At 61.6% G+C, this 24004-nt stretch overlaps 3 protein-coding genes across 4 annotated transcripts; 2 read left to right on the top strand and 1 right to left on the bottom strand.

Moving 5' to 3' along the window:
• The first annotated feature begins 526 nt into the window (after positions 1-526).
• Positions 527-2948, top strand: MFSD6L (major facilitator superfamily domain containing 6 like). The gene has a single exon (XM_064728546.1). The coding sequence runs from the start codon at positions 527-529 to the stop codon at positions 2513-2515; it is 1989 nt and encodes a 662-aa protein (XP_064584616.1). The 3' UTR covers positions 2516-2948.
• A 3595-nt stretch (positions 2949-6543) lies between these two features.
• LOC135455409 (bMERB domain-containing protein 1-like) lies at positions 6544-17225 on the top strand. 2 transcript variants are annotated; one of them, XM_064728589.1, is made up of 6 exons: positions 6544-6760; positions 11252-11372; positions 13144-13217; positions 15001-15115; positions 15248-15321; positions 16091-17225. In XM_064728589.1, the coding sequence occupies exons 1-6, from the start codon at positions 6685-6687 to the stop codon at positions 16207-16209; spliced, it is 579 nt and encodes a 192-aa protein (XP_064584659.1). In that variant the 5' UTR covers positions 6544-6684; the 3' UTR covers positions 16210-17225. The 2 variants fall into 2 exon arrangements, with proteins under 2 accessions (XP_064584659.1, XP_064584660.1); XM_064728590.1 differs by lacking the exon at positions 6544-6760 and adding an exon at positions 7618-7698.
• An 877-nt stretch (positions 17226-18102) lies between these two features.
• Positions 18103-22266, bottom strand: CCDC42 (coiled-coil domain containing 42). Its single transcript, XM_064728882.1, has 7 exons — positions 22202-22266; positions 21740-21845; positions 21531-21650; positions 20782-20979; positions 20249-20470; positions 19612-19770; positions 18103-18171 (listed from the first exon to the last, which is right to left on the bottom strand). Exons 1-7 carry the CDS (start codon positions 22264-22266, stop codon positions 18103-18105), a joined length of 939 nt encoding a protein of 312 aa, XP_064584952.1.
• Between the last annotated feature and the right edge of the window lie 1738 nt (positions 22267-24004).

Raw genomic sequence — 24004 nt, 5'->3', positions numbered from 1 at the left:
CGGATGAGCGCTGTGGCCGCTCCAGCCCGAGCATCCCGGGACCTGCGGGAGGGGACGCGCCAGGCCATCCCCGTGCCAGTACGGGGACATCCCCGTGCCGGTCCCGGGCCATCCCTGTGCCAGTACGGGGCCATTCCCGTGTCAGTACCGGGCTGTTCCCGTATCAGTCCTGGGCCGCTCCAGTACCGGTGCTGGGCCATTCCCGTGTCGGTTCCAGATCATTCCCGTGCTGGTCCCGGGCTGTTCCCGTGTCGGTTCCAGACCATTCCCGTTCCAGTCCCGGGCCATTCCCGCCCGGCCCGCAGACGGCGCTGCGCCCCCGCCGGTGCCGTGGCGGGGCAGGTGCTGCCGGGCCGGTGCCGCCCCGGTGCCGCAGGTGCGGCGGCTCCGCCCTGCCCGGAGCGGGGCGGGCGGGGAGCGGCGGCGCTGCTGGCGGGTGAGGCCATGCGGAGCGGGCCATGAGCGAGCGCTGGGACGTGGGCCGGGTCCTGGCGCTGGCAGCGGGTGAGGCCATGCTGCGGGGGCCATGAGCGAGCGCTGGGACGTGGGCCGGGCGCTGGCGCTGGCCGCGCTTTTCCGGGGGCTGCAGGGCGCGGGCCGGGGCTGCGCCGAGCCCTTCCTGCCGCTCTACCTGCGGCTGCTCGGGCTGCCCGCGCCGCTGGTGGGGGCCGCGGCCGGGGCCCGGCTGCTGGCGGCGCTGGCCGTGCCGCTGTGCTGCCCGCGGGGCCGCGCCGGGCGGCTCCTGCTGCTGCTGGGCACGGCGCTGGGCTCGGCCGGGGCCAGCCTGGCGCTCACCCTCGTCCCGCCCGCGGGGGACACGGCGCACACGGGCTGCAGCCTGCAGCTCGGCCTGCCCGGCTCCCTGCCCGCCCCGCTGCCCTCCGTGCTCCCCTCCGCTCTGCCCAGCCCGGTGCCCACCGCAGTGCCCAGCCCCGTGCCCAGCCCCGGCAGGAGCAGTGACAGCGCGCTGAACCCGAGCGCTGTGCCGCACACCAGAGCTGTGCCAGGGCGAGCCGGGACAAGGGCTGCTGACGTGGTGGCAGCGAGCAGGGAGCCCGCTCTGGGCAGTTCAGCCTCCCAGGGGCTGCTGGGCACAGCAGGTGCGCTTCAGGAACGCGGCAGAGGGGCTGGGGAAGGTGATCCAAAAGGAAAAGGCTCCTCGGATGGTCGCTCTGGCCGGACGGTGAAAGGCATCGACCAGCAGACACCGGAACCAGGAGGGCCGGCGTCCTACAGCCCTCCCTCCCCTGGGCTCCAGGAGGAAACTCCGGGTTCTGCCGCCACCGATCCTGCTGACAATGCTGAAGAAAGCCTAAATGCTACTGAGAGTAATGAGCCAGCTTTGTTTAAAACAGCTCTTCCCGCCGTTGGAGATTCCCACGTGCCTGAAAACCTTTCAGACTCTGGAGATGCCAGCTTGGAGGCAGTGCAGAGCCTCTCCCAGGACAGACAGTACCCGGTTTTTCTCATGGTCCTGGGCGCCGTGGTGCTTTGGGAGCTGCTGGCCACGTCCCTGGAATGGGCCATGGATGAGAGTGTGTATGAGTACCTGGACTTTGTGGATGCCACGGACAGGCACGGGGGGCTGTGGCCGTGGGGCTGTGTGGGTGCAGCCGCCGGGGCGTGCGGCGTGTCCGTGCTGGTGGATCGGCTGCCCTGCTCCCTCGGCGGCTCCATCCCCCGCCTGGCCGTGCACTTCTACGCCTACGCTGTCCTGGCTGTGCTCTCCCTGACGGTCAGCGTCTCCTTTCCCAGCTCCATTCCCAGGCGGAGCCCCCGCGCTCCCGGGCTGCCCAAGGCGCTGTCTCTGCTGCGGGGGCACGGCCGGGCGCTGCTCTTTGCGGGCACCCTGTTCCTCGTGGGCGCCGCCTGCTCTGCCAACCACAACTTCCTCCCGTGGCAGCTGCAGGACCAGGGCGGCAGCGAGCTGCTCGTGGGGCTCTGGGTGGCGCTGGGGCCGCTTGCAGAGCTGGCGCTTCACCCGCTGGGGCAGCGGCTGCTGCGGGCACTGCCAGGCGGCGGGGCAGAGGCGCTGGGCCTGGGCGCGCTGGCAGCTCAGCTCCTGAGCTATTCCCTGCTCCGGGTGCCCTGGGCAGCGCTGCCCCTGCAGGGCCTGTCCGGCCTCGGCAGCGGGGCCCTGCGGTGCCACATGCAGGGGACAGTGCGGGACGTGGCCACGCCGGGCACCGAGCGCGCCCTGCTCGCCCTGCTGCGGGCGCTGGGCACGGCTGGGGCCGGCCTGGGCAGCCTCGGGGCAGGGTTTGTGGTGCAGCACCTCGGGCTGGCCGTGCTGCTCCGGGCCAGCTGCGTGGGGCTCGGGATCTGGATCATCTTCTCCCTAATTGTCCGATCCAGATTGCCCCGGCAGAGGAAAATTAATTATTCCCGGCTGCTGGCTGCGGATTCCAGTGAAATGAGTGACTCTGAGGAGGAGAGCGAGAAGGACTGGCTGGTAAAGGCGATGAAGGATGAGAGCTTTAACAAGAATTGGATACAACAGCATGGGATCAACTAGTCTGTACCTAAATCTGTGGGGTGGAGTGGGAACCTGGCAATGATAATGTCCACAAATCACCATCAATTCTAAACTGCTGAATATATACTGCTATATCTGACAGGAGAGATTATTTTAAAAAACTCTTATAAATCTTATTTTCTTACTTTCTAACATTCTACATTTTTTGTAATTTTTCCTTTTTAACTTGATGATTTTGCTTCCAAAATCCCAAAAGGGTATTTCAGGTGTACATTGGCTAAATGAATGTAGCTGAGTTTTCAGTCACAAACCAAGCTTGGATTGTTGCTGCCAGAGCTGCTGCTGAGGCTGAGTGACAGTTGTGACCTGGGCTGTGACACCACCAAATGGAAATTATTGGCATGCTGACAGCACCAGAACCCTTCCGGGGTGGCTGTGAACTCTCTGCACTTTATAAGGGATGTGAATAAAAACCCGGTTCATTTGTAAGAGGAGGTTTTTCCACAGACCGCCCGCTTGTCGTGCTTTGTGATTTCGGTGTGTCCTGCTGGGAATCTGCTGGGAGAGCCCTGCAGGTGTGCTCAGAGCCCGCGCCTGGCCCGGCCCTCCTGGGTACTTCCCGGTGCTGATTTAAGGTGTGCCCGGCGTTCCAGGTGGCAGGAAGGGGCTTGGGCGCCCGGGCTGGGATTTCCGGGGTTGGGATGGGACGGAACACCTGCCCTCGCTCAGCCGCATCCTGCGCAGGGCTCCTGCGGCTGCTGAAACAGCCAGGCAGGGACAGCACAACCGCAGAAAGAGAAGGGGAATTTATGTCCCTTATTAACCCTCACTAACAAAGCAACACCTGGGCACAGGTGCACAGCAGCGAGCAGCGCTCGCTCCATGCCAGAGGATCTCCTTTACACTGAGTTATCCCAGGTTGTTTGTTCCCTGCTGGAAGTCACTGGTTCCCAGCCTTCCTCTTTTAACCCTGAAGAGGAGGCTGAAGCCTCCTCACCTGCCCTGCCTTCACCTCCAAGGCACAGATTCCAGCCCCTCTCCAGGAGGTAAGTTCTGCTTCTCAATGGAAAATCGGTGTTTTGGTGTCATCAAGAGATGTCAAATGGGGTTTAAATGAACCCCTTAAATGAGCCTTGGAGTCCCTTAAGGCACAGCAAAGGCTGCTGTCAGTTATCAGGTATCCCTCGGTCAGGAAATCGCATCATTCCTGTGCACAGGGATGGATTTCAGTAACATCTGCATGAGTGGCTCACAAGCCCCGAGCCAGGCAGCTGCAGAAAGCAGAATATTTATGGAAATGCACATTTATTGTGGCACATGCAAATGGCCTGGCAGTGTGTCACCGTGCCGCGCTGTGGGCTCCGCAGGAAGCGCTGGAGACAAGGAAAGGGCTCCGGGCGATAATTCCTCCCTCTGTAGGCATCGATCCCGCATTATGTGTGCATCAGATGTTTTCAGGGTAATTAGCTCCCGCTCTCCTGGCAGCGATCCTGGGTGCCTGCACAATGCTCCGCTGGAGTGGCTCCATAGATAGAGCTGTCCCCGTGCCGAGAATAGCTGGAACTTTTTATTAAGATGTTATCATCTCCCGGGAATTCAAACACGAGCGGAGCAATTTTGATGTCAAGAATTTCTCCCGGTCTTATTGTCGTGTAATACCCGAGGAACAAAGCGTGTTAATGGGGGATCTGCCTGCAGTCAGGCTCATCCCTGCACGCAGCGCATCCCGATCCTTTGTGAGCGGCACAGAAAGAGCTGGAACACTTTGAAATGCAGCTGCTGCTTCAGCTGCCTTCGTTAGAAGCCGATTACCTGGGTGAGCCGTGCCCTTTTCATCATTCTCAGCACAGCAGCGGCTGCTGGATTCCAGATTCACGGGGAGAAACCTTGCAGTGACAGGAGCCTGTCCATCCTGGAGCTGTGCAGAGGGGTGACTCCCCTGAATCTGCACCGAATGTGTTTAATGGATTGATAATCTTTAAAAAAATCCCTCATTGTGCAAGATTATCACACTGACTTTGGGCATTCCCTTAAATTCTGCCCGTCCACAGCACGAGCACATCTCCCTGAGGAGGAGCAGGGAAGGTCCCATTGAAACTCCTCAGCCTCAGAGTTCCAGGTGCTGGGCTGGGAAGGAAGCCCAGCTGCTCCTGTGCCTGATTTGAAGTTCCCTCTGCCCCGAGGATTCCATCCAATCCAGCAGCTCCAGTGGTGAATTGTATCCTGGCTTTGGGTGACTCTGGGCTGTCTGATTCACTTCCGATAAATTGAGTGTATAAAATGCATTAAACTCCGGTTCAGCCCCCAGCAGATCTGGCTGCTCGCAGTGAAAGTCATCCTGGAGAGTGCTTGCCTGAAGAACTGATTAAAGTATTTACAGGTTCATTTTCTCTGCGCTTCCGAGCGACCAAAACAAGGTGAGTCACTGCAGCCCCGCTGGCTCCAGGGCTGGGGGCGCTGATCCTTTCATCGGCTGAGAGGCAGCAGCTTCATGGTTCTCCTTCCCTGCACAGCCAAATCCCCAAAGCAGCCCCTGCACACCCGAACCAGCCCCTGCACACCCCAACGCCAACACCCAAAGCAGCCCCTGCACGCCCAAGCCAGCCCGGGCAGCCGTGTCCCTCCCCTCGGCTGGGAACCAGCAGTTCCTTACAGCCCTAGGGCATTCCTGAGCGATTCCCTGGAAAGCTGGAGCTCCCCGTTTGACAAGGGTCACCCTTCCAGCTCCCAGCCCACCTGCATAGCCCCCTGGCTTTGTGCTGCTCCTGGGAGAGTGCTTCTGCATTTCCAGAGGTGCTGCTGCTGCATTTCCTTCTCAGAGCAGCAGCTCCCATATCCTTTTCCCCTGTTTTTAGACAGAGACTCTTAATTTTTGCCTTGTTGTGTTTATATTCCACAGTTATCCTCAAAGAATGAAGCACCATCTCTGGCATGTGTTCTGCTTCAAATCCTTTGCCTGGATGGAGCTCTTCTTTGGCTGTTGGAGGTGGGAATTCCAGGATTTTGCTCAGGTTTGTGTTGCACTGGCTGGAGCTGAGGCTGTTGTGACCAGAGCCCACGGGCTGGTTCTGGGTGGGGTTGGATCCCCCAGACCCCCCCAGTGTCACCGTGTCTCTGCTCTCCACCCAGAGGCACTTCCCAAAGTGTCCCTGAGCCACCTCGCCGAGCTGGGGTGTGCCTGAGCCCTTGGAGCTGTGCATGGGGACATCAGTGTCACCCTGAGGCACATCCTGGCCGAGAGCTATCCCAGCAGAGGACTCTGTGTGTCCTCTCGGTGTGTTTTGGGGAGGGGGTGTTGAGGTGTGTCCCTCGCTGTGTTTTGGGGAGGGATGCTGAGGTGTGTCCCCTCGCTGTGTTTTGGGAGGGATGTTGAGATGTGTCCCTGAAGAGCCGTGAATCCTCAGCCAGGCGCTCTGGGGGCACAAACCCCCATCACAGCAGGGTTTGCCCCCCACACCCAGTCCGTCCTGGCCGTTTGCTGTGCCCAGCCTAGGGCAGTGCCCCCGGGCATTGCTGTCCTGGCCCAGACAGAAGGGAGCCCCAGGTCCTGCTGAGGTTCCTGCTGCACTCCAGCCCTTGGGGCTTGGCTCAAACTCTTGCTCTTGGGTTTTTCCATGGGCAAAAGTGGATTCTACCAGGAACCACGGCTGCCCTGGCTCAGCGGGTTTTAGGGGGTTGTTGGGTGCCGAGCCTCACCCCCGGCACCCCGTGTCCCACCCCTGTGCCCCACGGAGCCTGGGCGCCCTCAGTGCCCGGGCCCCGCTCGGTCGGTGCCGATGATGCTCTTTTGGGGCTGAAAGGGGCAGGGATGTGCCCCGAGTGAAGCTGCGGGGGCCGGGGGCTGCAGGCGGCGGGCTCGGAGCGGAGGGAGCACTGGGAGCCGCGGGAGCCCCCGTGCCGGCGGAGCAGAGCGGCGGGAGCAGCGCCGAGGGAGCGGAGGGCTGGGAGCAGAGCAGCGGGAGAGGAGGGAGCGTCAGGAGCCCCCGCCCCGGCGGAGCGGAGAGAGCAGAGCAGAGGGAGAGGAGGGAGCAGCGGGAGCGGTGGGAGCGGAGCGGAGAGAGCAGCTGGAGCCCCCGCCCCGGCGGAGCGGAGCCGTGGGTCGGTGCAGTGGGATCGGTGAGAGCCCCCGCCCCGGCGGAGCGGAGCGGAGGGAGCGGTGAAAGCAGCGGGAGCCCCCGCCCCGGCGGAGCACGGCGTGCTGGCTGCGGATGGAGGGCAGCCGCGCTTCTCCCCGCTACGGATCCATGGAATCCACCCGCTGGCCGCCGGCCGGCGCGGGGCCAGGTGAGCCCTGCGGCACCGGTACCGGCACCAGCACCGCCTGAGCCCAACTTCCCCCGGCCCGGGTCCGGGACAATCCGGGCAGCCGAGCCCCGGCAGCTGGCGGGGAACCGGCGGCTTCATCCAGCAAACGGAGCCCGGCCCGGGTCCCCAAGCGGCCATCGGGAGCGGGGATGGATGGATGGATGGATGGATGGATGGATGGAGTGCCTGGTGGACAGTAAGGACGGGAGGAAGGGGGACTGGAGGGGAGGAAGGGTGGGTGCAGGGGGTGTCTGCAGGGACACACCGGGGCAGCACGGTCACATCTCGCTGCGTGCGCGGCCCTGGGCACGGCTGTGAGCGGGCACAGGGGGGCTCCCCTGTCCTCCACCGCCTTTGCCCCTCTCAGACCGGTCCCTGCAGCAGGACCGAGGTGAGGAGAGCGGGGACGCCAAGCGGGGGAATCGCCTTGAGCAGAGCCCTCGACCTTGGGCTGGAGGAAGGGTCGCAGCGCTGGGCTGGGCCGAGGGAGGTGCCTGCGATCCCTCTGCTCCACCGCCCCTCCGAGCCCTCCCCTTCGCTGCCCCTGTCTGCTCCCTGCACCCAGCGGTCTCGGACAGACAGCTGGAGGGGCAGGGCCGGAGGGATCACCAGCTCCAGCATCCTGCTGGTACTGCCTGGGGGCTGTGAGGTGCCCGAGAAGCTGCTCAGCTCCTGGGAGAGCTGTGGGAAGTTTGGGTCCTTTCCCTTTGTGCCTTTCCTGGCATTGTGAATCCTCCCCTACAGCTCCCGTGGGGCTCTGAGGGGTTCAGCAGCCCGTCCTCTGCTCTGGGTATGGGCAGGATATCCCTTGTGGGTGCCCGTGGGCAGAGCTGGTGGCTGTGATTCTGCTGGATCACAGCAGTTCCGTGAGCTCCCAGCTCCTGGGAACCTTGGCGTGGGTGAGAACCTTGGGACAGGTAAGAACAGCAATGCCTGTCTGCTATTCGGGTGCTGCTCTGCTGCTTCCTCCCCACCAGGACAGCTCAGACTGAGTCTGTGCAGCACTGAGCCCTTGGAGCCTCTCGTCCTGCTGGAGTCAGGCTGAGTGTGCCCTGTCCCTGCTGCTGGCTGGGGCAGGGCCTGGATGGGACAGGCTGAGTGTCCCCTGTCCCTGCTGCTGGCAGGAGCAGAGGGAACACAAGGCTGAGCTGAGGTTTCTCGGGATGGTGCCCCCATGAAGGGCCCTGAACCTCCACAGGGGCTGACAATGATTTCCCAACTCCAATCCTGAAGAGAATTGCCCAAAACTCACCCTGCACTGTTGGCTGCTGTGACTCATCCCAGCTGGCTGCTGCCTGCCCAAATGCTGTCCCCGAACCATCTGCAATGGAAGTCTCTGGCTGTTACACTCCTCGTTAGCTGAGGCCCCTCCCTGGGCTGCCTGGGATGATCAGAGCATCTCCAAATTTTCTGTCCTTGCTTTGCCAGCCTGAAGTGGTGCCAGACAGGATCCCTTTGGCTCAGGCTCTGGGGTTTCTGTGTTTAGGGTTTGTGTAAGGTTTCCTGTGTGTGGCTGTGCTGCTCTGGGAGAGCTGTGGGAGCACAGGGACCCCTGAGCAGTATGGCCACACTTGGGGCCATCCTGTCTGTCCCCAAAGGGAGATCTGGATTGTAGGCTTGCTCCCAACTTCAGTGACCACCCTGCCATGGGTGTCCCCTTCTCTATGTGCTCCATCCCAGGGTTTGTGGGTTAATTTTCCAGCAGTTCTCTCCTGGCACTGCCCTCCCTCTGCTTCTGCCCTGAATTCAGCAGCTCCAGGCACACAAAGGTCCTGACAGAGCTTCTTGTCCAGCACTGTCTGCTTGGGGAGCAGTTCCTTGGAATTCCTGAGGGCTGCAGAGTGCCAGGACTGACCACAGCTCCTGAAGAGCTGAGCCCTGCAGCCTTGGCCGGGCTGTGCTGTGACCTTCCCACTGTCCCCATGTCACAGCACACTCTGACCTGCTCAGTGTCCAGAAGAAGGGTGACGGGAGCAGTGTGGGGATGGCAGGGCGGTGCCAGCCACGCCCGGTGGTGCCAGAACAAACCCAGAGCCCAGCCAGGATCTTTCCTGCCCTTGTGGGCTCTGCCCAGGGGCTGGAATTACACCCCAGCCTCCTGCTGCAGGTGGGGGAAAGGAGCTCAGCCCTGTCACCTCCTCCCGTCCCAGCCCTGTCACCTCCTCCCGTCCCAGCCGTGTCACCTCCTCCCATCCCATCCCTGTCATCTCCTCCCGTCCCATCCCTGTCACCTCCTCCCGTCCCAGCGCTGCCTCCTCCCTTTGCCTCTCCTGCCGAGGATTCCCCTCTCGCAGCTGGCATGGCTGTGCCGATGCCATTCTGGGATTCTGGAGCTGCTCCAGCCCTGGCGCTGCCCCCGGGAAATTCCTGCTGGGAACCTCAGCGCAGTGATCGTTCCAGGTCATTCCCAGGCCAGGAGGGACAGTCCCTGTCCCCAGCCCCGCCCTGTGCCCTCGGCAAGCTGAGGTGTCCCCAGTGTGTCCCCAGTATGCCCCCGGGCAGGTTGGGGTGTCCCTGGGGTGTCCCTGGGCACAGAGGCTGCAGGAACCCTGGCTTTGTGTATCTCTGTGTTTATTGACACAGAGGGGACACACCAGCACAGCTTTTGGTGCCAGCTGTGCCACCTGCCACTCCAACTGTGCTGGTCCCTGCACATCTGGCAGCGTCTGCAGCGGGCCCCTGGGGCCATCCCCAGCTGCTCAGCTGGGTGCAGCTGCAGGCCAGAGGAGCTGTGGGGTAGCAGAGCCCCAGAGTGCTCGGGATGAAGGACCTCAGCATCCCGGTCCCCTAGCAACCGCACTCTGGTCCCTTAGCAACCGCACGGTGATGCTGTAGCAGGCACAGGCCGGTCCCTTGGCAACCACCAGGAGGGGGGAAAAGGGAGAGCAGAGCAAGGCAGAAGCTGCTGGGGGCTCATCCAGCCTCACCCCGAACCCCAACAGGGACCAAGGGAAGAGTCACGCCCTGGCATCAGCCTCACCCTGCCCTTCCTGCCTGGTGGCAGGGACAAAACCTCCAAGAACCCTCATGGGTTTCCAAGCCAGAAAGAGCAGAAAAGTCTTCCCCAAACCACACACATGGATCCAAACCATCGGATTTCCACAATAAACCTTCCCTGCTGGAAGTTTTGGAATGTGTCCCACTCTGGGAATGATTTCCTGAGGAGTGTTTCGTGATGGGGAGAGGACAGAGTGCAGAGAGTTTGCTCCTGTGCTTTGGAGTTTGATTCTTCCTGCCCTGTAATCCTCAGCACTGGCCTGCCTGGAATGCCCAGAGCACGCAGCCTGGCATCTCTCAGCATCCCTGCCTGGGCAATCCTGCTCCTGGAGCAGCTGCCCCTTCTGGGCTTTCCCCTCTTCCTGGGAGCAGCTGCACCTTCTGTGCTTTCCCCTCTTCCTGCACAGGGAAAGTCCCAGGGCTGCAGGAAGGCGAAGCCTCAGAGGGGAGCTGTGTCCTGTAAGGGTCAGAGGAAGAAGACCCAGCCCTGCAGGAGTTTTTGGAATGTTGTTTGGAATGTTGTCCCCCAGTCTGGCTCTGCCCCTGTCCCCAGCACCCCCGGGAATGTGGGACTGGCTGGGATGTGACAAAGGTGCTGCTGCTGGCACTGGTGACAGGCTCAGGTGACAGGCTCAGAATCGTGTCTGAGCCAGCCCAGGCTGGGAGCTGGCCTGCAGCAAATCCTCAGCTGTTCCCAAATCCTCAGCTGTTCCCAAATTCTCAGCTGTTCCCAAATCCTCAGCTGCTCCCCAAACCCGGCTGGGAGTCCCTGTGGGATCCCCACAGCATCCAGAGGAATCCATAGGCCAGGCAGGAGCAGTGAGTGGGATTTGTGTGTGAGTCACAGCGGGGGAGGCAGAGCTGCTGGTCAGAGCCACGGCCAGAGGTGGATGGGCTTTCACCCTGTGCATCCTCTCAAACAAAAATCACAGCCCCTCTATCCCACGTTTTGCTGTGAAGCTCCTGCCTCACCCTGAGCCGGTGACCCCCCCCTTCCCTGCCTCAGTTTCCCCAGGTGGGGGCTGGATGTGAGCTCAGCCCTGCAGAGGGTGGGGGAGCTGAACGGGGGCTCACCCCAGTGGCTGGGAGGGATGGGGGTGTTCAGCCAGCCTGTGATGAGGGGAGCAGCAGCAGGAATTCACCCCGTGGCTCTCAGCTCTGAGCTTTGTGTGCCCGGGTTTGCTCCTGGTCAGCAGGAGGGTGCAGGGCAGGTTCAGCTCTCTGTGCTGGATGTGCTGGAGGTTTCTGTGCCTCTGCAAAAGGAAAGGGACATTCCTGCCCTCCCATCCAGCAGGTTGCAGCTCCCTTGGGCTGCTGCTGTTCAGGGAATGTGGGGCTGTGTCCCAGCACAGAGCCTGGCACGGGCCGGGAGCAGGGAAGCGCTGCTGCTGCTGCTGCTGCTCCCGAGGCTGCCCCAGGGCCCCGCTGCTCTGCTGCTGCCTCAGGCGCTCCTGTACCCTGCTCCTTGTCCAGAGGACGAGATCGTGTCCATGGCGGACTCCACCACCACCATGGATGACATCGAGGGGGAGCTCTTCAGGATCGAGCGGATCCGGGAGATCCTGGTGCGCCGGGAGTCGGAGCTGCGCTACATGTGAGTGTCTGTCCCTCTGTGTGCTGTGTGTCTGTCCATCTGTGTGCTGTGTGTCTGTCCTGTGTGCTACCTGTGAGTGTCTGTCCCTCTGTGTGCTGTGTGTCTGTCCCTGTGTGTGCTGTGCGTCTGTCCATCAGTGCTGTGTGTCTGTCCCTCTGCGCTACATGTGAGTGTCAGGTCAATCTGGGCAGTGGAAGCTTTGAGCTGCTTTCAGGCTCAGATTTGGGGGGCACAGCTGCCCCTGAACTCGAGTTTGAAAAGGAGTTGTGGAAACATCAGAAGTGCAGCTCCCAAAGGCTTTCCATGGCAGCAGCACCTGATGCTCTCAGGTGCTGTCAGAGCTCCAGCTCTGGTGTTTCCTTAACCTTGGTTTGGTTTCTCCCTTGGAAAGCAAAGGGAAATCTGCTGCAGAAACCTCCTGGTGGGCTTGGCTGCCACAGCGATCCCGTGGGGCTGGGACAGGCCAGGAGTGCCTGGCTGGGAGCTGAGGGTGCTGTGGGGGAGCTGTGGGAGATCTGGGGGAGCTGTGGGAGCTCTGGGGGAGCTCTGGGGGAGCTCTGTGGGAGCTGGGGGAGCTGTGGGAGCTCTGGGGGAGCTGTGGGAGCTCTGGGAGATGTGTGGGAGCTCTGGGAGATCTGGGGGAGCTCTGTGACCTGGGGGAGCTCAGGCTCAGCTCTGCAGGGCCCAGGATGAGCCAGGGAAGGCTGAGGAGTTCCTGGACGCTGCTGCTGGAGAGGGGGAGCCCAGAGTTGGGCTCTGTGGCACAGCCTCAGAGGGCTGGGACGCAGGGGCTCCAAGGCCCTTTCTGGTCCCCAGTGGGACAGAAGGTGATGCTCAAGGTGGGTGGATGGACTGCAGGGCTCAGGGAGATGGAGAACTAGCAGGGTGAGCAGCTGAACAGGGCAGGGACCCCCATAATAACCAGAGTCTGCTCTTGTGGGCAATGTCAGATGAGCCATGCCAGCACTCCTGGGTGTCCCTGCTCTGGGAACAATGGGGCACCAAACACTTCTCCTTCCCAGGGCAGAAGGAAAGGGTTGGGATTCTGTGGGAGCTGCAGCTCCACCCTGGTCCCTGAGGCTCTCTGAGACTCCCTGGGACACCTGGCTCTGGCTGAGGCTGCCACAGGTGTCACCAGCAGGGGTGGAACCAATCCCAGCCCCAGAGGAGCCTCCTGGCTGCTTGTCCCTGAAACCCCTCCTGATTTTAATTGAAACCAGAATTTATTATCTTTTATTCTCCCTATCAGTGTCTCCAGAATTAATTTCCATTTAAATGCAACAATCATCCAGCTCTCATCTGAGTGTAATTTTCATTTCAATCAGTGTGTCCCCAGCAATCTCTGCTGTCCCGCTGGCCTCCTGGTGCTCTGCACACCCCCTCTGTTATGTTTCATGTTTATACCTTTATTTAATTCTGCAGGAAGGTGGGATAAAAAAGATTTTTTTTTTTTTTATGGCAGCAGCTTCCAATTCTTTTTGAATTTGCTCTTTGGGGATTATTTTTCTGGGACCAGGAGAAACACAGCAGCCCTTGCCTGGTGGATGGGCCAGGTTTTGATAAGGCTTTGTTATCATTAGCATATTTAACTTTCTGTCTGCCAACAACCAGAGCCCCAACAAAACTCTGGGATGAAGTGGGCTGGCATCTCCCGCAGAAAGGCAGGAAAATCTGGGATCCCACCACAGGCACTGCCTGGGTGCTGCTCTGGGGGTTTGAGCCTCTCCTGTCCCAGCTTTCCCCCTCAGAGGTCCCGTTTGTGTCCCTACAGGATGGACGACATCCAGCTCTGCCAGGAGATCAGCCGGCTGAAAACAGAGCTCCAGAAACTGCTGGACCTGCCAGGTGAGGCTCTGGGGGTGCTCCCCGAGGGTGCTGGGATCCCTGGGGTACTGGAATCACTGGGGATGATGGGATCCCTGACAGTGCTGCGATCCTTGAGGGTGCTGCTCTCCCCAGGGTGCTGGGATCCCCAGGGTGATGGAATCCCTGACAGTGCTGGGATCCCCAGGGTGCTGGGATCCTCAGAGTAATGGGATTCCTGAGGGTGCTGCTCTCCCGAGGGAGCTGGGATCCCCAGGGTGATGGGATCCCCAGGGTGCTGGGATGCTCAGAGTAATGGGATCCCTGAGGGTGCTGGGATCCCTGAGGGTGCTGGAATCTCTGACAGTGCTGGGATCCCCAGAGTGCTGGGATTCCTGAGGGTGCTGCTCTCCCGAGGGTGCTGGGATCCCCAGTGTGATGGGATCCCCAGGGTGCTGGGATCCCTGGGGTTATGGGATCCCTGACAATGCTGGGATCCCTGAGGATGCTGCTCTCCCCAGGGTTTTGCACTCCTCATCCCAGGGCAGGTGTTACAGGGGTGCTGGGCTCAGGCGAGGCCCAGCTGTGCCCAGCTGTGTCCCCAGCACCTCCTCTGTGCCGTGCCCAGCACACCCCAGAGGCCAGGGTGGCCCTGCCAGGTGCCACAGTGCCACGATGCTGGCTGGGCCTGGCAGCCACAGAGTGCACACAGGCAGAGCCCAGGTGCTGCTCAAGATTCAGGTGCTGCTCAATATTCAGGTGCTGCTCCCCGCAATAAACCTGGCTCGGTGTGTGGATGGAGGCTCAGTGGGGAGGGGAGCATCCTGCCAGGAAAACAGGAGCTCCTTGCTCCACATCTCATGGGGGCTTTAATCCCAACTCCTTCCAGTCCATAAACCAATCCTTTCCCTAAACCAAGCCTTTCCCTAAACCACAGCTCAGAGCAGAGATAAATTGTGGGGTTTTTTTGCATCTGGATAAATGAGCCTGGCTTTCCTTCATCTGCTTTGGGCTTTCATTTCTTGCCTTTTCAGTGTTCTCAGACTCAGCTGAGAGCAGAAATTCTGCTTTTTGTTGTCTTTATGAGTTGACTCAGAGCAGTGTGTGCTGGAAAAAGCCTGCACACGTCTGTTCTGGTGAGACAGCCCCGGCAGCTGAGCTTTGGATAAAGACAGGAACACGTCAGTGCTGCTCAGAGCCCGGCCAGGGCCACGGCGCCTTTGGTGACTCAGATGTCACCGTGATGGGCTCTGCCAGCAGCGGGAAGGGGCAGCATCTGTCCAGGGGGACCTTAACCCTGACAGGTTCTGCCTCAGACTGCAGTTTGTTAATTAACGGCGAATAGCCGGTGTTAATGAACCCCGAATACCGGTGTTAGTGAACTCCAAATACCGGTGTTAAAGAACCCTAATAGCCGGCGTTAATGAACGCCAAATACTGGTGTTAATGAACCGCAAATTGCCGGTGTTAATGAACCCCAAACAGGGGTGCTTGGGCCTGATGCCCTTGGGGTGGCCCTGTCCCAGCCGGCAGTGCGGGATGCTCAGAGACAGCGCCCAGGTGACTCTGCACTGATTCAGGCGGTGGGAGAGCCCAGGAGAGCCCCAGGAGAGCCCCAGAAGAGCTGTCACATCCAGCCAGGGCAGCTGGGACGAGATTCCTCTCGTTGAGCAGCCCAAGCCTGGATCCAGCGGCTCCCTTGGGTTGGCTTTGCCCCCATGCTTGGAGCTGAGCAGAGCAGGACTGGCCTTGGAGGGTGGGGTGGCCCCTGTGGAGTGTGAAATGTGCTCCCTGTGAGGATGTGAAAGTGCTCCCCGTGCTGCAGAGAACCAGAAATCCAACGAGGAGAAGCAGAGGGAAGAAGAGCTGGTGCAGCAGATCCACAAGCTGGTGGAGACGCGGGATTTCCTGGTGGATGACGTGGAGTTTGAGAGGCTCAGGTAGCTGCTGTCACCTGCTGCTCGTGCTGGGGACTCTGCAATCCATCCCCTGAGCTGGGTCCTGCCTTCCCAGGGCTTCTGGGGCCCTGCTGCTCCTTTCCCAGCAGTAACCGAGTTCTTTGTCACACACAGGGAAAGGGAAGAGGACAAGGAAATGGCCGAGTTCCTGCAGAGCAAGCTCTCCAAAAGCTGCCTCCAGAGAACGAGTGGGTGCTGATGTGTTCATTGCCTGCACTGACCCTCCCTGGGGTTTGTCCCCTTCCCAGGCACTCTGCCCCCAAGGTTTCCCTGCCTGGGGGAGGGTGGGCAAAGGGCACGGGGGTGCTGCTGATTGAGGTCCCAGCATGGGGGCTCAGATGTTGGGGACTGATTTCCCTCCTGGCATTTCCCACATGGCCCCCGAGAACGGGGCTGGGGGAGTTTCTTAGAGTTGCCAGCTTTCATTTCCCCTGGAACACCGGCTCCACCTCGGGAGGGTGCAGATGGACACTACTCCTCTGATGACAGCCACCCCTTCCCTTTCCTCTGCCACCTCCCCAGGGTGATGGGAAGCACTCCCAGCCCTGGGGACACCCAAAGCCCCAGGGGACACCCAGAGCCCTAAGGCAGTGCCATGGAGGTGCAGAAGCTCCTGCCTCGGGGTCAGCAGCAGCCCCAGAGCATCTGTGAGCAGCAGCCACTGCTGTGCCCTGTCCCTGTCCCCAGGCACAGCAGTGTCCTCTGCTGTCCCTGTGTCTGTCCCTGGCACAGCAGCACCCCCCGCTGAGCTCTGTCTCTGTCTCTGTCCCCAGCAGCAGCCCTGGACTGTCCCTGTCCCAGGCAGAGCAGTGGCCCTGGGCTGTCCCTGTCCCCAGCAGCAGCCCTGGACTGTCCCTGTCCCAGGAAGAGCAGTGGCCCTGGGCTGTCCCTGTCCCCAGCAGCAGCCCCTGCTGTCCGTGTCCCTGTCCCCAGACACAGCTGCTCCTGTTCCTGCAGCTCCTGTCCCAGAGAAGAAGATGACATCGAGGGGACAGCAAACCTCGGCTCCCTATGTGACCAAGACGGGGCTGGCCCTGCTCAGGGGGTGCTGTGGCTTCACCTGCTCCATCATGTAGGGCACTGCCAGCGCCTGGCACAGGACACGGCCGTGGTAGGGGCACGTCCTGGGGACACGGGACAGGCAGGAGGGGCTTCCTTGCAGCTGATCCTGTCCTGGAGCTGATCCTGTCTTGGAGCTGATCCTGTCTTGGAGCTGATCCCAGCCTGGGGCTGATCCTGCCCTGGAGCTGATCCTGTCCTGGAGCTGATCCTATCTTGGAGCTGATCCCAGCCTGGGGCTGATCCTGTCCTGGAGCTGATCCTGTCCTGGAGCTGATCCTGTCCTGGGGCTGATCCCGTCCTGGGGCTGATCCCGTCCTGGGGCTGATCCCGTCCTGGAGCTGATCCCGTCCTGGAGCTGATCCCGTCCTGGAGCTGATCCTGTCCTGGGGCTGATCCCATCCTGGGGCTGACCCTGCCCTGGAGCTGATTCTCTCCTGGAGCTGATCCCAGCCTGGAGCCGATCCCATCCTGGGGCTGATCCTGCCCTGGAGCTGATCCCGTCCTGGAGCTGATCCTGCCCTGGGGCTGATCCTGCCCTGGGGCTGATCCCAGCCTGGGGTTGATCCCAGCCTTGAGCCTATTCCATCCTGCGCTGCTCCAGAGACTCTCCAGGGCTGCTGTGCTTGGCCCACAGGGATTTGCTTTGTCCCACACATACCACAGGCTCCAGTCTGTCCTGCCCTCCCAGGCCTCACTGGGACAGTGAGTGACCCAGACAGAGAGTTTGGTTGGGCTGAGGGCAGCCAGAGGCCAGGAGAGCCCTGGGTTCCAAACCTGACCCTCTGGAGGCAGCCTGGGCTGGAGGCAGTGCTGGAGGATGGGCAGGTCTGTCTGTGTGTCCCCTGAGGATGGGCAGGCTGTGTCTGTGTGTCCCCTGAGGATGGGCAGGCTATGTCTGTGTGTCCCTCCGTGGCCCTGAGGCTGCTCCCCAGGCACACAGAAGTGCTGGGAGGGCTGGGAGAGGAGCCCAGCCCATGGAGGGACACAGCTTCACGTGCATCCACCTCAACCCCAACCAATAAATGTCTGCTGGAAGCTCTGTGTGTGTTTTCACTCCTGGGACTGCCTCAGGAGATGGCTCAGCTGTGGGCAGAGCAGGGTGGGCAAGGGGTGTGTGCTCAGCAGGGTGGGAAAGGGGTGTGTGCCCAGCAGGGTGGGCAGAGAGGAGCAGAACCTGACCCTGAACAGCTGGGCTGCACTTAGGAGCTCCTGGAGTGCCCAGAGCAGCTCGTGCTGCTGCCGCAAGAGCCCAACCCTCCCATTGCTGGCTCTGAGCCACACTTCACTTTTGGTCCCTCAGTGTCCTCACCAGCCCCTGGGGACAGCTGTGTCTCCATCCATCCATCCATCCACCCCTCACAGGAGGGGACAGCCCTGTCCCCATCCATCCCTCACAGGGCAGTAACAGCTGTGTCCCCATCCATCCGTCACAGGGCAGAGCTGCTCCTGTCCCATGAGCTCCTGCCACCACCCAGAGGGTGGCACCCCCGTGGGTGACAGGGTGGCTGTGGCTGGGGACAGCTGAGTCACCTCTCGGGGGGGTGTGGATGGCCCTGTCCCTCTGGAAATGTCACAGCTGAGATGAGATGGACAGACACAAAGGCCCTGCATGCTCTGTGCTCCAGGATGAGTCAGGAGCTGATTTTCCAGAGCAGGAGCAGCTCCTGGTGGCACTGCCAGTGTCTGTGAGGCCTCTGGGACTCCGAGAGCCACGCAGGGCTCACTCCCTTCTGCTTTTCTCTCCTCTGCTGCTGAGTATCGGGCTCACAGAAGAGCAGGGAAGATCAGCAGGAAATGAAGAGATGCTTTAAATATTTGCTATTTCTTTAGTCTGCAATTTCTGCAGGTTCTCTCGTCCTCTCCTGTCCCTGCCCGCCCTGCTGCTGCCTCGCTGGCAGGGCAGGCTCTCACAGAGCTCGGCCACGCTCCTTCATGTCCTCCGTGAAGTCCTGGAGGTCGTGGATGAACTGCCGGATCTGGGGTGGGAGAGGGACAGGGACAGGGCAGGGTCAGGCAGCAGTGGGGGCAGGAGGCAGAGGGAGCCTGTCCCTCCTGCAGGGCAGATGATGTCCCTGAGCTAAGTGACAGGACAGGAAAGCACTAGAGTGTGCCTCTGTGGGGGAATGGAACCAAATCTTGGCCATGGCTGGACCCCTGAACGCATGTACATTCAAATCCTTGCATCCCTGAACCCCTGCACCCCTGAACCCTGTATCCCCACATCCCCACATTCCTGCATCCCTGCACCCCTGTATCCCCATATCCCTGCATTCCTGCATCCCCTGTCCCTGCACCCCCATATCCCCACATCCCCACATCCCTGCACCCATGAACCCTTGCACCCCAGCATCCCCATATCCCTGTATCCCCACAACCCTGCATTCCTGCATCCCCTATACCTGCATCCCCACATCCCTGCACCCCCATATCCCTGCACCCCTATCCACACCTGGTCCCCACTCCCCTGCTCAGAGTGACAGGTTTGCCCGCTGTCCCCACCATTCCTGCCAGGGTCCCCAGGGGAGGAGGGGACTGTGCTGGGCCAGGGGGCTCCCCTTGCCCTGGGGGAGCCATTCCTGCTGTGTGTCCTGGCCAGGATGAGGCTGTGCTGGGGCTGTGCTGGGGCTGTGCTGAGCTGTGCTGGGCTGTCCCTGGGCTGTGCTGGGGCTGTGCTGGGCTGGGCTGGGCTGTGCCTGGGCTGTACCCGGGGCTGTCCCTGGGACTGCGCTGTGCTGGGGCTGTGCTGTGCTGGGCTGTGCTGGGGCTGTGCCTGGGCTGTACCCGGGGCTGTCCCTGGGCTGTACCCGGGGCTGTCCCTGGGGCTGTGCTGGGCTGTGCTGGGCTGGGCTGGGGCTGTGCTGGGGCTGTGCTGGGCTGTGCTGTGCTGGGCTGTGCTGTGCTGGGCTGTGCTGGGCTGTGCTGGGGCTGTGCTGGGCTGTGCTGGGCTGTGCTGGGGCTGTGCTGGGGCTGTGCCTGAGCTGTGCTGGGCTGTCCCTGGGCTGTGCTGGGGCTGTGCTGGGCTGGCCTGGGCTGTGCCTGGGCTGTACCCGGGGCTGTCCCTGGACCTGCGCTGTGCTGGGGCTGTGCTGTGCTGGGCCTGTGCTGGGGCTGTGCCTGGGCTTACCCTGGCCTGTCCTGGCTGTACCCGGCTGTCCTGGGGCAGTGCTGGTTGCGGGCTAGGGCCCCGGGGCTGTTGGCTGGGGCTGTGCTGGGCTGTGCTGTGCTGGGCAGTGCTGGCGGGCTGGTTGCTGGGCTGTGCTGGGGCTGTGCTGGGCTGTGCTGTGCTGGGCTGTGCTGGGGCTGTGCTGGGGCTGTGCTGGGCTGTGCTGGGGCTGTGCCTGGGCTGTACCCGGGGCTGTCCCTGGGGCTGTGCCTGGGCTGTACCCGGGGCTGTCCCTGGGTCTGTCCCACGTTACCATATCCAGCTGCCGGTGGCTGTCCCCAGCTGCCACCCTGCCCTGCGGCTGCAGCCGGGTGCTGGCGGTGTGGAACAGGCCGTGGATGGCCATGGTGAGGGACCTCAGCTCTACGGCCTTCCTGGCTTGCCTGTCCTGCACCTTGGCCCAGCGCTCCTCCTGGGGACACGAGACACGTCCCAGCAGGGCAGCCTCAGCCCCAGGACCCCACTGGGGACCCCAAATTCAGCCTCATCTGGGCTGGGAAGGACCTGGTGGGCTGGGGCTGGTGCAGCCCGGTGTGCTGGGAGCAGAGCAGAGCCAGGAGCCAGCCTGGCTGTGCTGCCCACCCTGCAGTGCCCACCCTGGCACGCCCTCCCTGCCAGCCCTTCAGCGCTGCCACTGTCACCTCCCTTGGTGACAAACCTGCCCTCACCCGGGCTGTCATGCTCCTCCTGCAGCCCTGGGATGGGATGGGATGGGATGGGATGGGATGGGATGGGATCCATGGGATGGGATCCATGGGATGGGATCCATGGGATGGGATGGGGCACCTCCTCCCACCCCAAACTGCTGCTGGCCCTGCCACGAGCCCCTGGCTGCAGGAGGAGCTAGCCCTGTCCCCCCAGCCCCCCCTGGGCACCCATCAGCTCCTTACCCACTGCTGGATGTCACTCTGAGCCTGGTCAAAGGATTCCTTGAGCTGCACCAGGTCGTTCCTGCACTGGAGCATCTCAGCCTCCTTCTCTGCCCTGAGCTGCTGCTGCAGGCCCTTGCCCTGCTCCATCAGCTGCCGGTGCCACCACTGGGACTGCAGCAGGTCCTTGCGGGTCCTCAGCAGGGCCTTGTAGTAGCTGATGATGTCATCAATGTCACGGAACTGCAGCACAGGTCCTGGGGTCAGGGACACCCTGCCTGGGGTCAGTGACACCCTGCCCTGCCCTGCTTAGGATCAGTGACATCCTGTCCAGCCATCCCTGGGGTCAGGGACACCCTGCCTGGGATCAGGAACACCCTGCCCTACCTTCACCTGTCCTGGTTCTCCTCTCCTGACCCTGCTCCCTGTGACCCGCCTTGATTTCCAGGGAGCCCCTCCCAACCCACCTGGAGTCTCTGGGTTTGGTCAGGGGTTGATGTCCCTGGCCTTGCCTCCTCCCTCTGGCTCAAACCCTGAGCCACATCCAAGCTCACCTGTGAATTCTCTACCACATCCTCCAGGTACCTCTTGAATGGAGAGTACATCAGCAATTTTTTGGAGAGTTTCTCGTGCTTTTTTCTCAGGTCATCCAGTTCCCTCCTTGCCCTCAGGAGCTCACTCTCCTTTTTCGAATTCTCCACTTTCTCTTGTTTGGCTTTCTTCAGAGCCTGTGTTCTCAGCCTTTCATTCTCCTGGGGATCAGCACCCACAGCCAGAGGGGGAGGGAGGCACAGGATGGAGGAGCTGGGTCACTCAGGAGAGCCTCCAGGGAGGAGAGGCCAGCACTGGGGACCACTCCCCTCCCTGTCCCTGTGCCACCCCCCTAGGACTGTCCCTGTGCCACCCCCCTCCCTGTCCCTTTGGCCTGGGGCAGCACCTGGGCCGGGCTGTGCCTTCCAGACAATCCCTCTCCCACCAGGGCACAAATCCCTGCTCCCCACAGCTCAGGGGAGCCTTGGCCTTGACGGGGAGTGCTGAGCCAAGGCTCCTCCCAGGGGAGAGGAGTCAGTGAGCAGGGGCAGTGTGCCAGCTGTGCCAGGTGTGCCAGTAGTATCAGGTGTGCCAGGTGTGCTACATATTCCACGTATTCCAGGTGTGCCAGGTGTATCAGGTGTGCTACATGTTCCAGGTGTATGAAGTGTGCCAGGAGCATGAGGTATGCCAGGTGTGCCAGGTGTATCAGGTGTGCCAGGAGTGCCAGGGGTGCCAGGAGTGTCAGGTGTGCCAGGTGTGCCACCTGTACCTTCACAGTGGCCCCAGATGTCACCACGTGGGCTTTCAGCTGGGCCCTCCTGGCATGCAGGTCCCTCCACTGCTCAGCGAGGGTCTTCATCCTCTCTGCGAAGGCCTGGCAGCACCAGAGCTAGGGTGACAAGGCTGCCACAGCCAGAGCCACTCCCCGCCTGCCCTGCCACCCTGCAAAGCCCCCCAGGCACGTCCTAGCCTCCTCACCTCCTCTGTCTCCTCCACAACCTTCTCCATCTGCCGCACCTCCTTCATCTTCTTCAGCACGCAGATGAAGGAGTTGGTGGAGTCCTCCTCGGCTGCCTGCAGCTCCCTGCCACGCATGTCCCCAGCTCACACGGCACCCTGGCAGGCTGCTCCGGAGCTGGGCTGTGTCCTGGGGGCAGGCAGGACCCCAGCCCCACCTCGGAACCCCCAGCCCTCCCTGCAGGGACCCCCAGAACAGCCGGGGCAAGGCAGGGGGTAACAGGGCAGGGACAGGAGCAGGTGAGGGATGGGAGCAGGGAAAGGAGAGGTGCAGGTAAGGGACAGGAACAGGTAAGGGGCAGGAGCAGGTGAGGGATAGGAGCGGGGCAGGGATGCGAGCTTGGCACGGCAGGGAAGGGATGGAGCTTGGCAAGGCAGGGAAGGAGCCATGGAGACATGGGGGGAGGCTGGAGGAGCCCTGACCTGAGCAGGGACAGGAGCCTGTCCTTGTACTGCCCCCGGTAATAGCTCAGGTCCTCGTGGGCCATGGCTGCGGCCACTGTACGTCCTGGTCCTGCTGCAGGTCCTGCTCCTGGCCCGGCCTCGGGGCAGCCCGGGGGCTGCTGTGCACTGCTCGGGCCCTGGGGCTGCTCCAGTGCACCAGGACAAGCCCTGTGGCTACTCAGTCCCAGAGAGAGCCACTGGGTCTCCTGCAACCATTGTGAGAGCTCCAGTGCTACTCCGGGCACTGTGACAGCTTCAGGGGCACCTGCACCCTTTGTGACAGCTCCAGTAACACTTGCACCCTTTGTGACAGCTCCAGGGGCTCCTCTGCCTATTGTGACAGCTCCTGTGAATCAGGGGGACTGACCACTGTATCCAGGACCTGGAATTTTTTCATTCCCTTCTCTTCTTCCCTCATCTTTTCTGCTTCTTCCTCTGCCCAGATTTGGCCCTTGTGCCCTGTGCTGCTCCGGGGATCTCTCAGGGTCCTGGCAGCCCCTGTCCCAGAGCCCCAGCCCCTTTCCCAAAGCCCAGCTGGAGCCCAGGGAGGGCTGAGCACTGCCCTGCCCTGCTGAGCACTGGGGGGTCACTGGGGGGACACCGGGGACACAGGGGCTCCGGGTCCCGCTGGCACCGAAGGGCTCCGAGCCCAGCCCGGCCCGGCCGGGGCTCCCGCAGCAATCCCGGGCTCCCGCAGCAATCCGGGCAGCTGGGGACATCTCCTGGCCGTGCGATGGAGCAGCGCTGCTGGAAAATCGCCCGAGCAGAGCCCGCAGCTCCTCTGCCCGGCCGCGGCAGCGCGGGCACTGCGCTCCGGCTTGTCTGAAAGAAAAATAGGAAAAAATCCCTTTTTGCTAAAAGTGACTAAACCGCACTTGTTTTAAATCACAACATCTCCCTTAACCACCCCGAGCACCGAAGCAGAGCCTGCCTGCTGCTCCTGGGCACATTTCATTTCATATTTCATTTCATTTCATTTCAAGTCTGACTTTCCTCTTGACCCCCTCAAAACACAGCCCACACTCAGATTTCCAGGTGATTAGCCCTTCTGTCAAACACCAGGCTCTTCTTTCTTTCCACCCCTCTCCCTGTTTCTGTGCAAGATTCCCTACAAATGTGAGCAGCACCCAGAGAGTCCCCATTGCTGGCTGCTCTCCCCGCCCTGCCTTGGGAATGCAGTGACACCCTGGGGTTTCTGCCCCACTGCAGCCCCTGCTCCAACAGCCTGCACAGACCCTCCCGGAGAAACAGGGGCAGAAGCCACTGAAATTGTCATTAAATCCCCACTAAAGGAAATGGAGCTGGCCCTGCTCGAGGGGGGCACACAAACAGCCCAACCCTGCCCTGGGCATTCCAGGGGCTCCTTAATTAGGGCTGGAGGGGCAGGAATGCTGTCCCCAGGCAGGGAGAGTCCTGCAGCAGTTGTCACTTGGGATCAGCCCCGGGAGCATTAAAGCCCAGCCCTGCAGCCCAAACAGCTTCAGAGCAGCTTTCACAGGATGTGGAGCTCCCTGAGTGCTGAGCACAGTAAAGCAGCTTAATTCCAGGGCAAAGCTCCAGCCCCAGGCCTGGCCAGCAAACATGTGATCAGTGGTGCAGGAAGGTTAATGAAAGGAAGGGCTGCTGGCAAGAGCAGGGCCTGGGCACCGTGGGCTGTCACATCAGGCCTGGATTAGATGTGGAAAAGCAGCACCAGCCAGGCAAGTGTCAGCGCTCAGCCCCATCAAACCCCAGGTGCTGATTGTTCTAATGCAGGGCAAAGCTGAGTGTCAGCCCCAGGCA

This window comes from Zonotrichia leucophrys, chromosome 18 (genome assembly GCF_028769735.1).
Source record: "Zonotrichia leucophrys gambelii isolate GWCS_2022_RI chromosome 18, RI_Zleu_2.0, whole genome shotgun sequence".
Taxonomy (NCBI): domain Eukaryota; kingdom Metazoa; phylum Chordata; class Aves; order Passeriformes; family Passerellidae; genus Zonotrichia; species Zonotrichia leucophrys.
This window is presented reverse-complemented; position numbering and strand designations above follow the sequence as displayed.